Source organism: Mustela nivalis (genome assembly GCF_964662115.1).
Source record: "Mustela nivalis genome assembly, chromosome: 11".
NCBI lineage: Eukaryota > Metazoa > Chordata > Mammalia > Carnivora > Mustelidae > Mustela > Mustela nivalis.
This window is the reverse complement of record NC_139030.1, coordinates 70,596,190-70,609,487: the sequence shown is the minus strand read 5'-3', so window position 1 is coordinate 70,609,487 and position 13,298 is coordinate 70,596,190. Positions and strand designations below refer to the sequence as shown.

The following is a 13,298-nucleotide window of genomic DNA, read 5'->3' as shown; positions in this document are numbered from 1 at the left end:
TCTTCTTAATAGTGCGAAATGAATTGTCAAGTTCTCCTCAGACCTCAAGATTATAGGAGTCATCTTTAATTTCTGGACAGTTGATTTTTTTTTAACTTATCATTTTATTACTAATTTCTACTTTTGAATATTGTAGTCAAAGACTACTGATGTACGGTTTCTGCTGTGGGCTTCTGTTATTGTTCTTTCCTGCTGCAGTAGAATCTGTGACCTTTGAAAAGGTGATTGATTCTCTGCCGACCAGGCACATCACAATACTTCAGTGAATGTGGTTTGTTCACATTATATAGATTTTAATCTGCTCAGCCCTGAAAGGGAGTTAAAGTCTCCGACTTGAAGGTGTGGTCAACTCCATCTTGTGCTTCTGACACCTCCTGTAGGCTGTCTGTACACCAGGAAGCTCTCCGAACACTGTCACAGTGGGAATGTCGCTCTTGGCGCCCTTCCATTGAGGGATGAGAAAAGGTTGGCCTTGGGAAGATGGGATTAGGAGCCTTCCATGCAGAAAGCAAAGACCTTTCAAGCAGCATGTGCAAATATCCTGAGACAGAAATGTTAGCCAGCCAAGCTAGCATGTAGCCAGTGAGAAGGACAGGACATGGTTGAGGGTGGGTAATAACCCATGAAGACAAGTCACTTCTGCCTACTCCTGGGCCTAGAGATAGAGCCACACAGGAAGAGGGGGGACACCTCTGGAGGAGGTAAGGAGAAGCCCATGACGGCTCAGGAGCTGGGCAAGGTTTCTCAGGTGGTGGGAGATGGGGCTGAGGCAGGGATAGCCTGGAAGTCAGCTGTGTTGACAGCTGGATGAGGACAGAAGTGAGTTTCACATGCAGGTGTGGAGCATCACAGCTGGCCCACGAGCCAAGGAGCCTGCAGAGTATGGACACCCCTCCCAGCACGGGGTAGGTAGCAAGGACAGGGGAGCCTCTCGGTGGGGACAGGTCAGGCTGCTGACAGAGGGGAGAGGCTCAAGGGAGGAGGTGGCTGTCAGGAGAAGCATCCCCAGGAGAGACCATGAAGAGGAGGTGCCTAGGAGGAGCGCCCTCTGGTGGCCTTCCTGAAAGGCTGCGGCTGGAGCTGGCCGTGGAGACCGTTGGTGGAGCTGGGAGCCCCCAGGAGAAGGAGCACAGGGGAAGCTTTTAGAAGCAATCTCCTTCACCCCTGTCCAACTGTTGGCTGTTTTTCACAATCAGAAAGTTGCAGTGAACATCTCGTTACATGACATGTGTCTACATTTTATGGTATTATTTTAGGATAATTCCCAGAATCAGAATTCTTGGGTCAGAGGGTATCCCCAGTTCTGAGGTCATTGACACGTACTGCCAAATTGCCTTCCAGAAAAATGTCATTTTATTGATTAGTGATGATGTATGTGTTCCCCTCATTCCACTACACTGTCGTCAGTGCAGTCTTATTTTTAAATCTAGGAGTCACTTTTTTTTTTTTTTCCCTAAACAGTGAGGTTAAAATTCTTCACAGATGCGTATTAGTTGTTGGATTTCCAGAAGAGCTGTCTCACCAGGGGCGTCACGGGTATCTGGCTCTGTGTCTCACACCCACGCACAGGCTTCTCCCACTCCCTGAAAGCCTCCCTGCCCCGTGTCATCTGGCACTCTGACAGGCTCTCAGGCCAACCTCAATCGGGCTGCCAGGCCACCACCTCCCCTCCCCACGGGGGTGGGGGTTGCAGAGCCACTGGAAACCCTGCACAATACATGATCCTGGACAGGTGGAGGCAAATACTGAGGCAGATGAGCTAAACCTAAGTCCAAAAGCACTTCCTCCTCCGATTTTGGAGGCTGAGACACGTGTTGTCTGGTCAGCGTTTGCTCAAGCTGATGGAACAAGAAGCGTGTACTTCAGGAGTCACACGCCAATTGTCTGGGAGGAAGCGATGAAGTAACATGCATTTATTGGGCACCTGCTGTATGTTGGGCCCTTGACCTCATTTAACTTGATCTGCCCTGTAACCCTGACAGGTAGTCTCCTCATTAGAATAGAAGGAGGGGCACCTGGGTGGCTCAGTGAGTTAAGCCGCTGCCTTCGGCTCAGGTCATGATCTCGGGGTCCTGGGATCGAGTCCCGCATCGGGCTCTCTGCTCAGCAGGGAGCCTGCTTCCTCCTCTCTCTCTGTGCCTGCCTCTATGCCTACTTGTGATCTCTCTCTGTCAAATATATAAATAAAATCTTAAAAAAAAAAAAAAAAGAATAGAAGGAGGCCAGGGCTCACTCTGATAGGGGTCATGAGATCCCCAAGATCACGCATGATAAGTCATGGAGATGGGATTTGAATTCAGGTCTGTGGGGTGTCAGGGCTCAAACTCAGATACCCCACACATCAGGGCTGGTCAGGACTAGCTGGGGAAAACACCAACCACAAGTGTCCCCAGAGTACACCACTTGTCTGGGGCATCCGTGGGCATTGGCCTTCTTGTCAATAAGTAAACACCCATGAGTCATGGCACCCTTGACTTGGGACCCAAGTATATGGGAAGCTCCCAACATAGTGTTCAGAAACATGCCAAGCAAAGTTTGCTTAAGGGCCCAGAATAGAAAGACTCAGACAAAAAAAAAAAAAAAAAAAAAGTAATTGTTCTGTTACGTGAGAACTGAAAATAGAGGGTTAAGGCAAGAATATTTTTCATGATTATTTTGGGCCCTTCAGTCAGTACTATGTTCTGCTGAAGAGAAGAATGTCTGCGCTCTGAGGGGAATTCTCTTATCACACCCTTGCTGACAGGGCTCAAAATATTTATTGAAAGTTTCAGCTGTCACTTCTATATAAATAAACAGGATGTGGATGGCCAACTGCATGTTAGAGATATTTTTAGACAGGGGTGGCTTTGCAGACTGGAGGGATAACATTTCAAGGAGAAAGCGCCTGATCCCAGAATAGCCCACCAGAGGCTCACCCTCCGCATGGCCTCAGTGTGGGGTCTGACGAGTCTTGTCTCTTAGGTTGGGAGCTCTTCCCCATCCTGGTTGGCCAGCCCAGACATGGCAACCCCAACCCCTCTTTGTAGGGACATCCCATCTCCTTTCCTTTAGGCACAGAAAATGGGGAACAATGTTTAGGATGGATTGTCACTGGTCCTGCTGACTGGATGGGTCTTCTGGGCCTGAGGCAGGGGACAAGGCAGTCATTTAAACCAGCGCTTATAACATGTAACCCTGTAGCTGACCAACAGCCAGCCCAGAAGGCTGGACTTGGGGCTTTTACAATATGTGACACATTCAGCGTTGCCCCGGGCCAGCCACTGGATGCATGCTGGTTTCTTCCCTCACCCAGTGAGACCCAGCCTGTCAGGATTTCCTGCCAATCTTCCCACTTCTGTTTTTACTTGAAACATGAGTCCTTGCTCACTTGGGAAAACCGCACACCCTGGTGGCTGCAGACCTGCAGACCCCTGCAGGTCTGCTGCTGCCGCCTCAGCCCACTCTCCCCCTCCTGGGGCCTCCACACCCCGCCCTCCCACATGGACTGAGGGGGCCCCATGGTCCCTGTGCGCTCGCAGCAGTGACCCAGAGAACAGCCAGGGAAGACAAAACAGTGACTTAGCGATTTCAAGTCTAAAAGGAGCTACATAGAGGGGTGCTCAAGGCTGGAGACACCTTTTCCATGCAGCCTTTTCAAGCCTCCTTGAGTAGTTCCTCTGTGGTCTCTGTTCCCTTTACTCACTTTCTACATCAAAAATCAGGAAGATCAGAAATATATCTTTTAAAGATCCTCATTTTTACTTTTCACAGAGCTCTTCATCTTGCTATGTTCCTCTGACTGAAAATCTCAAACGTTTCTTATAACCCAGATCTGCCGGCAGTGAATTCTCTCAGTCTTCAGTTCAACTTCGTATGTGGAAGCTATTTTTGCTGAGTGTGGAATTCTGGGCAGACAGAGGTGTGTTCCCACTGCCACTCCCAACACTTTGTCACCCCATTGTCCCCTGGCCTGCACAGACTCAGGTCAGAAGTCTGCTGACATCCTGTCATTGCTCCTCCATAGGTGTATTTTTTCTTGACAGGCTCTAGGATTTTTTTCTTTTGGATTTTTTTTCCCTTTATCTTTGGTTTTCAGCTGCTAGTTTGAAATTGATGTGTCTATATGGCTGTTTATTGGCTGTTGCTGTCACTTTGGTTTTTGCTCTATTTGGGGCTCTCTGACTTCTTGGATTTGCAATTTGATATGTCACTAATTTTGAAAATTTTTCAGCCATTATCTCTTAAAAACTTTTCCCGTCCTATTTCTTTCTTTCTTTTTTTTTTAAGATTGTATTATTTATTTGAGAGAGCACAAGCAGGGGTAGGGGCAGAGGGAGAGGCAGGAGCAGGCTCCCTGTTGAGCAGGGAGCCCAATGTGGGTCTTGATCCCAGGACCCTGGGATCTCTGACCTGAGCTGAAGGCAGATGCTTAACCAACTGAGCCACCCAGGGGCCCCTCTGCCCCATTTCTTCTCCTCCTTCTGGGACTCAGATTACAAACTGGAGTTGATATCATTGGCAGTGTTATTAATTCGCCACAGACATGCTCTATTTTTTCTCTTTGTGTTTCTGTTTAGTAATTTCTGACCTACCTTCAGATTCAGCAGTTCACTCCTCAGATGTCAGGTCTGTTGATGAGTCCACCAAAGGAATTCTCTCTGATGCTGTGTTTGTTTGTTTGTTTGTTTGTTTTCTACACCTTGCATCTCTGCTGAACTTCTCTGTTTGTGTCTGTTGGCTACCTTCCCCACTTAGACCCTTTATCATAGTTTTCCTTTTGAGGAAAACTGCATGATAGTTATGATATCTCAGAGTCTGATTCTGTGGATTGATGTATCTCTTGACAAGGGGTTGCTTGGTTTCTGTTCTTTGGAATGAAAGTTCGTGATTCTGTATTGAATACTGAACATTCATGTATAGGAAAGCCGAGACTGAGGCAACTACTGTTTCTACCTGGAAATGAGTAAGCTGCTCCTGCCAGGCTGTTCGGGTGGGGTTTTGAGTCAGTCTTGTCAGGAACTGGGCTGGGCTTAGGGCTTGTGGTTGCCACAGAGAGTTTCAGAACACCACAGCCCTCTACACCTCTAGCAACAGGCTGCTGCAGCCTTGGGCTCAGAGTCGGGCCTGGTGACATGTCCTTAGTGCAACATCCCACCCTGCATGCCCGGGCCACACACAGTGGGTCTCTCCCCACCTTGTCTGGGCGGCAGATGGTTACTGCTTATTAGTCTGTGTTATGCCCATATGAGGGAGCAGAGCCTCAGTTCAGACAGGCCCCTGCCTTTGGGCCTCTCCCATGGTGGCCAAACCCTGCCCTGTATCTGTGGGGCCTTGGCAGGGAGAGTCCTGCCTCCCTCCCAGCGGCAGAAGACCTCTGTTTGGTATCACCCAGGATCCTAGGCCCAGGATGGGTTCCTGCTGCTCTCCCAAGGGAAGACAGTCTTTTCCCCATCCTTCCCTCAGCCACTGTGCATCTTTCTTGTGTCCAGGGCTGACAGGCTGTACCATCCCTCCCTCAGCAGCTTCAGGCTTTTGCTCCCAGGGAGAGAAGGGCCTGGGAATGTCAGAAGGGCTATGGGTCTGTTCCCTCCTGTTCCTCCAGGGGTCTAAGGCTGGCAATTCTTACATGAGAAGTATTCAAGAAATGTAGTGTGCCTGGCCAAGTGTGACAGCCAGTCTCCTGCCTGCCCCAGTCCTCAGGAACGCCCTTTGGCGCCTCATGGGAAGACGTGATGAGTCAGTGTGTCTGGGGCCCCAGAAATTCCAAACCGACCTTCGAGTCCACAGTTGGCCTTTGACAGTTTTTTACAAGTGGATTTCTTCTCGCATCTGGTATGGCGGCTGTGTCTCTTTCCCACGCGTGGCCCCAGGTGGGACAGTTCTGGCTTGAAATAAGTTACTTCACTGCTTTGCAGTCTCAGATCTCTGACAGATTCCAGAAAACATACCATTTCTTAGTCTCTTTGGCTTTTTTTGTTTGTTTGTTTGTTTTGTTATCATTCAAGTAAGAGCAACACACTTTGCAGCTTTCTACCTGATAAGCAGAAGCAGAAGTGGTTTCCCTTCTGGAAACTACATCTTCCTTTCCCCCCATATTGACTCTTCACTTATTAAAAAGTAATTTACCCAAAGTGTTAAATGTAGACCCACCGTATCCAGCAGTTACACACTTGGGAGTACACCCAAAAGAATTGAAAGCACAGTGTTCAAGAGATGTTTGCCCAGAATGGTTTCCCTTCTGGAAACTACATCTTCCTTTCCACCCATATTGACTCTTCACTTAATTTACCCAAAGTGTTAAATGTAGACCCACCGTATCCAGCAGTTACACACTTGGGAGTATACCCAAAAGAATTGAAAGCACGGTGTTCAAGATATGTTTGCCCACCCGTGTTTGTAGCAGCTGTGTTCCTCCCAGTCACTAAACGTGGAAGCAGCCCAGGTTGTCCATTGATAATGGATAAACAAAATGAAGTAGGTGCAAGCAGAACATGATTTAGCCTTGAAAAGGAAGGAGTCTGACACCTGCTACCACATGATGAACCTTGGGGACGCTTTGCTTGGGGAAATAAACCCATCACAAAAAGACAAATACCTTATGATTCCACTTACCCAAGGTCCCTAGAGCGGTCACAGTCAGAGATAAAAAGCTGCTTGGTGGGTGGGAAGGGGGAACGGGAAGTCAATGTTTCATGGGGACAGAGTTTCTGTTAGGGAAGGTGAGAAAGGTCTGGAAATGGTGCTGATGGCTACATGACAGCGTGCATGTACTTACAGCCCCTTACTGTGCACTTAACAAATGGTTAAAATAGTAAAATGAAATTGTGTTATTTAAATTTTACCACAATAAAAAAAGAAAGAAAGAAAGTAACAACTGCCTGGTGATGGGCATGTGCTGAGTGCTCTTCCAGGCTCTGGGGTTACAGGTGTGCAAAGCAGGCCGGCCCTGTCCTCAGGGCGCTTACACATGATACATACGTCTCTCTGTACAACGAAGGGTGATGGACCCTGTGGGAGATGCCAGTGAGAGTAGGAAGATGGGGGCTGGGAGATGAGGCCCCTGCCTTCCAAGCCGAGGGGCGGGCATGGGGAGAGGCTGGAGAAGCTGCGGATTTGTGTGCAGATGGCTTTTGACCCAGGCTGCTGTCTGAGTGGGCCTGACTGGCCTACCTTTCAGGCTGCCCTTACATGTGGCATCCTAGTCCCTGGCACCCCGGAAGCAGGGAGGGATGGCCCTAAGACCCCGCTCACCTTCCAGGACCTGGCCACGTGCAGGACATCTGGGGAGCCCCCATCTGGGGCCCCCCTCTCCTACAGCCAGGGCTGCTGCCTCTGGGCCTGGACTTCCGGGAGTGCTCACCATGGTGGGCGACTGGGTCCTCCCATGGCCCTCAGCCCACTCAGGAGCTGATAAGCTGCTTTCCCATCTGCAGGAGCTACAGTGAGCTCACAGACTGCACCAGGAATGTGGCGGCCCAGCTGAACTGCTTCTGGCCAAACGCGGCTGTGGACATGTTCTTCGTGGCCATCCACCAGCACTACTTCAAAAACTGCCCTGTGTCTGGCAGGGCTGTGCGGGACCCGCCCCGAAACATCCTCTGTCCCTTCATCGTGGTGCCCATCCTGGTGACCCTGCTGGTGATAGCGCTGGTGGTTTGGAGGAGCAAGCATCCGGAGGGCATCGTGTAGACGCGCAGCCCTGGGGGGCCAGGCGGGGAAGGTGGGGAGGCCCAGCCTGGCCTGGGGAGAGCTTCTGGGGCCCTAATGTCAGTGCAGGCCCCCCGATCCCCCTCACTTCTCTCCAGAAAGAGTAAGAAGAATTTCAGGGTGGTTGCAGTACAGGCATTAACACAGAAAGGCTGGAGGTCAAAGCGACCGTGGTAGGGATCCCCAGTGCTAGGAGGGAGCAGGAGTGTTACCATCACTGTACCTGGGGAGGGTCCCAAGTTCTGTCTCCCAGTGTCCCAACCTCAAGCCAGACTCTGGATAAGCAGTTTGTGATTAAAAGGATGTCCTCAAATGTGGGCAGCATTATTATTTCTGGGGATGGATCCCTGAGGGAAGAAGGTTGGAGAAACACCAGCCCCTTCAGATTCCCTCTGCCTCTGTGTGAAGAGACCATCCCAGGGCCCTGTGGGGGTATGATGGGCAGCTGAGGAACTGTGTGCCCCAAAGAGGCTTCTGAGGGACCCTGATGCCCCCGTGCTCCCTCACCCTCACCACAGGAGCTGGAACCACTAGCCCTGAGGACTGCGGTTCATAGCCAAGCTGAGGACCCTCCTCAGAGACGCCTCACCAGCACTCAGGTCCAGGTACCCACCTCCATTCTGTCCCCAAGGGCTTTGCCGGCTGTTTTCAGGCAGCTGCTGCTCTCCCATTCACAATTCTTTCTAACCCGTGCTTACAGCTTCCTTCCAGAAGTTTCTGAATCTGCCAAGGGAGATTCCATGCTGTTCCTCGCCAATGTCTTCTAAGCTCTGACCTGTCCTCTGAGGCTCCTGCAGCCCCCAGCCTGCCCTGCCCTCCAGGGCCTCCTGGCCCAGGACCTGCCCCTTCTCAGGATGACTGATGGGATGTCACACACACACACCTCAGCCTCAGCGTCTCCCTCTGCCCTGCAGGCCAGCCCACCCAAACACGGGCCCAACGCCCTTACCTCTAGAATGTCCAGCACAATGGCCCACAACCACGTGGGGTCACCCACCACCCCACTCAGCAGCCTAGTGCCCAACTGGACTCCCTTAGCCTCTTCCTGGGCACCTGCTGTCCCAGCACAGGCAAGCTTCTGGTTTGCAGATGGTTCCCCTCATGGAGATTCTCAAGCTTCTGCGCTGAACCGTGGGTAGCCAGCATGGTCTTGCCTTCTAGGAAAGGAGCCCAAGTGATCCTAACTGCAGGATAATCACCTCAGGAACCAACAGGGACCCCATGTCCACATATGAGGACCTCGGGGAGGGGCTGGTCAGGCTGCAGTGTTAGGCCCCAGCTCCCTCTGTCTTCACATGTTGTACACTTGGGGTCACACGAGCTGGAAGGAAATGGGCCTTTGTGTCCCTTCATCTCTGCCTCCTCCCCGAGGAAGCCATGGTATGAGTGGGTTATGGTTCAGGCTATAGGCAAGGAAGCTGGTGGATGAAGAGCTTGGGGCTCCAAGTGTCCATGGGTCTTGGCTACGGGCGAGACCTCAGGAGCAGGAGGTGGCGAGGAGGGGGTGTCATGGGCTGGAGGAGGTCTTCATAAACACCGTCACCGAGAGCAAAGGTGACAGGAACCAGAGGTAAGAGGACAGCCCCCAGCCTGACCTCGCTAGTCATTTGTCCTGTCATTAGTTACGTGTGTATCCACTAAAGGCACTGGTCTTACGAGCCTGCAGGTCCTGCTCCCATCAGTGCTGATCCAGAGGCAACTTTCAAGGAGTCCCTCTTGTCCAAGATCATACTCCTGGTGACAGGGACCCAGGCCCCCAGCTTCCAGGGCAGCCCCATCATCCTCAGGCCCCTGTAGGTGATTAGCGCCCCATGTAGCCCCACTGCCTCACCGGGGCTGAGTGAGGAATCCTTCCAGAATCAGCTTTAGGGCTGTGGCATCTTCAAGGACAGGCACCCCCTCTTCTTCCTAAGTGCTTTGCTGGCATGAGGTATGTGTGTGGTATGTGTGATGTGAGTGCGTGGGTGTATGTGAGGTGTGTGGGGATTATGTGTGCGATGTATGTGGTGTGGGAGGATGTGGTGTGAGGGGTGCATGGTATGTGTAGGTGGGGAGTGAGGGGGTTGGTATATGTGAGGTGTGTAATGTGTGTGAGGTGTGTGGTATGTGTGTAGTGTGTGTGCTGTGGGTTGTCTGATAATGTGTGATGTGAGTGTGCATGTGAGGTATGTGTGGTGGGTGTATGTGGGCATATGTGTGGTGGGTGTGGGTGTGTGGCATGTGTGGTGTGGTATATATAAGGTGTGTGATGTATATGCGTATGTGGTATGTGTAAGGTGTATGATGTGTGTGAGGTGTAGGTGTGTGTGAGGTGTATGAGTTGTAAGGTAGGTAGTGTGGTACATACAGGGTATGTGATGTGTGTGTGGTGTGTATAGTGTGTATGGTGTGTAGCGTGTGAAATGTAGGTATGTGTGGTGTGTGTGAGGTATATGTTGTGTGTGGTGTGTGAGGTGTAGGTATGTGGTGTGTGGGAGGTATGCGCAGTGTGTGTGTGTGCGTGCTAACAAACATGGTGACATTCCAGGAGGAATAAGTCCAGTTTCTGTGGCTTCATGGGAGAGTCAGACGCAGGTTTGTTGGGTCCGGGCAGTAGGGGGCTGCTGTGGGATTGCGCTTGGTGGAAACGCTGCCTCACGCCTCTTCTAGGCGGATGCTCTCTTCTGCTGGTGCCGGTTGCTGCAGATTAATAAGATCTTTCGGCTTTGACCGAGGAGAGTAACCTTTCATGGGACAGCAGACCCTTGATGCTCACGTCTTAACAGGAAGCCCCTCACAAGCCGTCGTCACAGGAACAGGAAACTAAAGAGAACCGGTCACTGAAAAGTCAAGAGGCCCGTTGTATGTGTAAGAATGTGTTCTCAGAGCAGATGAATCTAAAAGGTCTGCTCAGAGATTTTACCACATCTCATAAAGTTCAGAATGTTGGGTGTTCTGGAAAAATAACTGTGTGCCTATTTTTAAACCTTCAAAAAATGTGTTTCCTGTCATCATAGCTGTGAAGAAGTAATTACAATAAACCTAGCAGAAGAGGCCGAGCTCAGCCTCAGAAGTGAGCCCCCTTCCTCGCTGCTCCTGCCCCCTCTGTGCCTCCATGTCCTCATCCATGAAATGGGGATGAGGGCAGGGTGTCCCCTCAAGGGTACTGAGGTAGCTCGGGATGTGTCCTGGTCCGGGTGCCTGCAGGCATCAGGGCAAAGGCCAGGGAGGGAAGCCCTGTGGGGGAGGTGCTCTGAGAAGGCTGGGCAGAACCCTGGGGTCAGAGGGTCCCTGGGCCAGCACACCGGCCAAAAGGACTCCTGGGAAAGCAGGCCTCCCTTGACCTCACCCGCCCAGATTTGGGGAGCAGCCCCTGATGTTTTGCCCTGAGATAAGGCCACAGGGTTTTGGTGGCAGCAGGGGCCCTGGGGCAGCGCCCTCGTTTACAGTTGTTAGGACAGAAACACTTCACAGTACCACCACTGAACAGTGTGATCACTTTAAAGCCATCCAAGCTAATGGAAGAGAACAGAAGGATCATTTTTAAGTATCTTGATGGTTTCATGAAACGTGTATTAAAGTACACGAAAGTTGGGTGTTGACTTTAAAGATTTTTATGTATTTACTTATTTATTTATTCACGAGAGACTGAGAACGAGGCAGAGGCAGAGGGAGAAGCAGGCTCCACGCTGAGCAGGGAGCCCGATGCGGGACTCGATCCCAGGGCCCTAGGATCATGACGGGAGCCAAAGGCAGATGCCGTTTCCAGTCGGCAACGGGAGAATTAGGCACAAAAAAGTCAGCTGCAAGAGACTGGGAATAGGGGACAACAGTCGAAAAGACTGCTGCCACGAGCAACTCCACAGTCTCACTTTTATTGGATAGAAACAATAGCCAACAGAAGTACCAATGAAGGTCAAACGTTAGTCACCTGTCTTGCGGACAAGCAAGAAGGAGGATAAAGTTTATAGTTAAACAAGCACATTCGAAGGACTCATCTAACAACGGGCGCTTCTGGGAAGAGAAAGGAGCAATCACGAAAAAGGGAAGCAGGTGGTATTTCGTTCCACCCTGAGCTGACCGGGCGTTCCCGGCTGCCCGGCTTCTGTGAAGGGGCGGCGTTCCACCCTGAGCGAGCCAGGCATCCCCCGCTGCCCAGCTTCGCGGTCGTACATCGTCCTTCTCCCCAAAGATCTGTTGCCAGTATAGGTTTTTCTTAAGGCCACATCTAAATGTGCTTGGCAACTAGTAAAATCCTCCAGGGGTTATAGTTTAAGTAACAAATTGTTCCGAGGGGCAGTAGCAGGCAGATGCTTAACCATCTGAGCCACCAGGCGCCCGGGTGTTGACTTTAAAGACAAAGTTCTTTTTGCTAGTTTCCTTTTTACCGTCGTAAGAATACTTAACATAAGGTCTACCCTCCTAAGACATTTTTGAGAGTACGATACAATGTGCTCTGTAGGTCGGGGGTCGAGCCGCAAAACTCCGGAGCCCATCAGCTTGCTTCACTGGCACCTTCGGCCCATCCATTAGCACCTCCCCTCTCTCCTCCCCCTGTTCCCCCTCCCTCAGCCCCCACCCCCGCCCACCATCCACCATTCTACTCTCTGCTTCTTCGAAGTGGACAACTTCAGATATATCATACAGGTGGCTTATTTCATTTAGCACAATCTCTTCCAAGTTTATCTTTCATGCTGCCCCGTGGAGAGAATTCCCTTTTTTTTTTTTTTTAAAGATGGATGATATTCCATTGTGTGCTTATATCACATGCTAACTTTTCATCGGCCAACGGACATTTATGCTGATTGCATAGCTTAGCTCCGGTGGATAATTTTTCAATATTTAGGTTTGACTTTGCAATGTGTGTTTATAAGTACATTTGCGTATACGCGCACCTGATCTCTGAGTTTCCTTCCTGTGAAATAGTTCTGCTAGGAAGGAACCCGAGAGAGCATTCAGGTTTCCTCAGCAGGTCACCAGTGAGCAGGTGCGTGGCTGGATGGAGGCAGAGCTCTACCCTGGCCAGCGCACTTCCTGTCCAGTCTGCATTCATGGCCAAGGGCAGAGGGCAAGAAACCAAATGCCAGCAAATAAGGTGCTTAAATTGCATGACTAGAGGCAGACTTTTTATATTGTTAGTATGATTGAGACCTTATTATAAATAAGCAAATGAATAAAAAACAAAAGGCTTTCATTATTCATTTCTTTTTTTTTTTTAAGATTTTATTTATCCATTTGACAGAGAGAAATCACAAGTAGACAGAGAGGCAGACAGAGAGGAGGAAGCAGGCTCCCTCTGAGCAGAGAGCCCGATGCGGGACTCGATCCCAAGACCCTGAGATCATGACCTGAGCCGAAGGCAGCGGCTTAACCCACTGAGCCACCCAGGCGCCCCTCATTATTCATTTCTTAAGGCTGCCTTTAACAAATGAACCCAAACCAGATGGCTTAAGTCACAGAATTTATTCTCCCAGTGTTCTGGATACTAGGAGTCCTGACATCGAGGTGCTGGCAGGCCGTGCTTTCTCTGAAGCCCTTGAGGAGGATCTTTCCTACCTCTTCCTGCTTCTGGTCTTTGTGGGCCTTCCTTGGCATTCCTTAGCTCATAGCTGTGCCCACTAGTCCCAGCTGCC

At 50.6% G+C, this 13,298-nt stretch overlaps 1 protein-coding gene across 1 annotated transcript in view; it reads left to right on the top strand.

The window, feature by feature from the left end:
- The window catches only part of RAMP1 (receptor activity modifying protein 1), a 43,276-nt gene extending 35,277 nt beyond the window's left edge, over positions 1 to 7,999 (top strand). Inside the window, exon 3 of the mRNA XM_082691054.1 lies at positions 7,413 to 7,999. Within this exon, the coding sequence (XP_082547180.1) occupies positions 7,413 to 7,668 (256 nt within the window). The 3' untranslated portion in view covers positions 7,669 to 7,999. The remainder of the gene's footprint in view (positions 1 to 7,412) is intronic.
- The last annotated feature ends 5,299 nt before the right edge of the window (positions 8,000 to 13,298 follow it).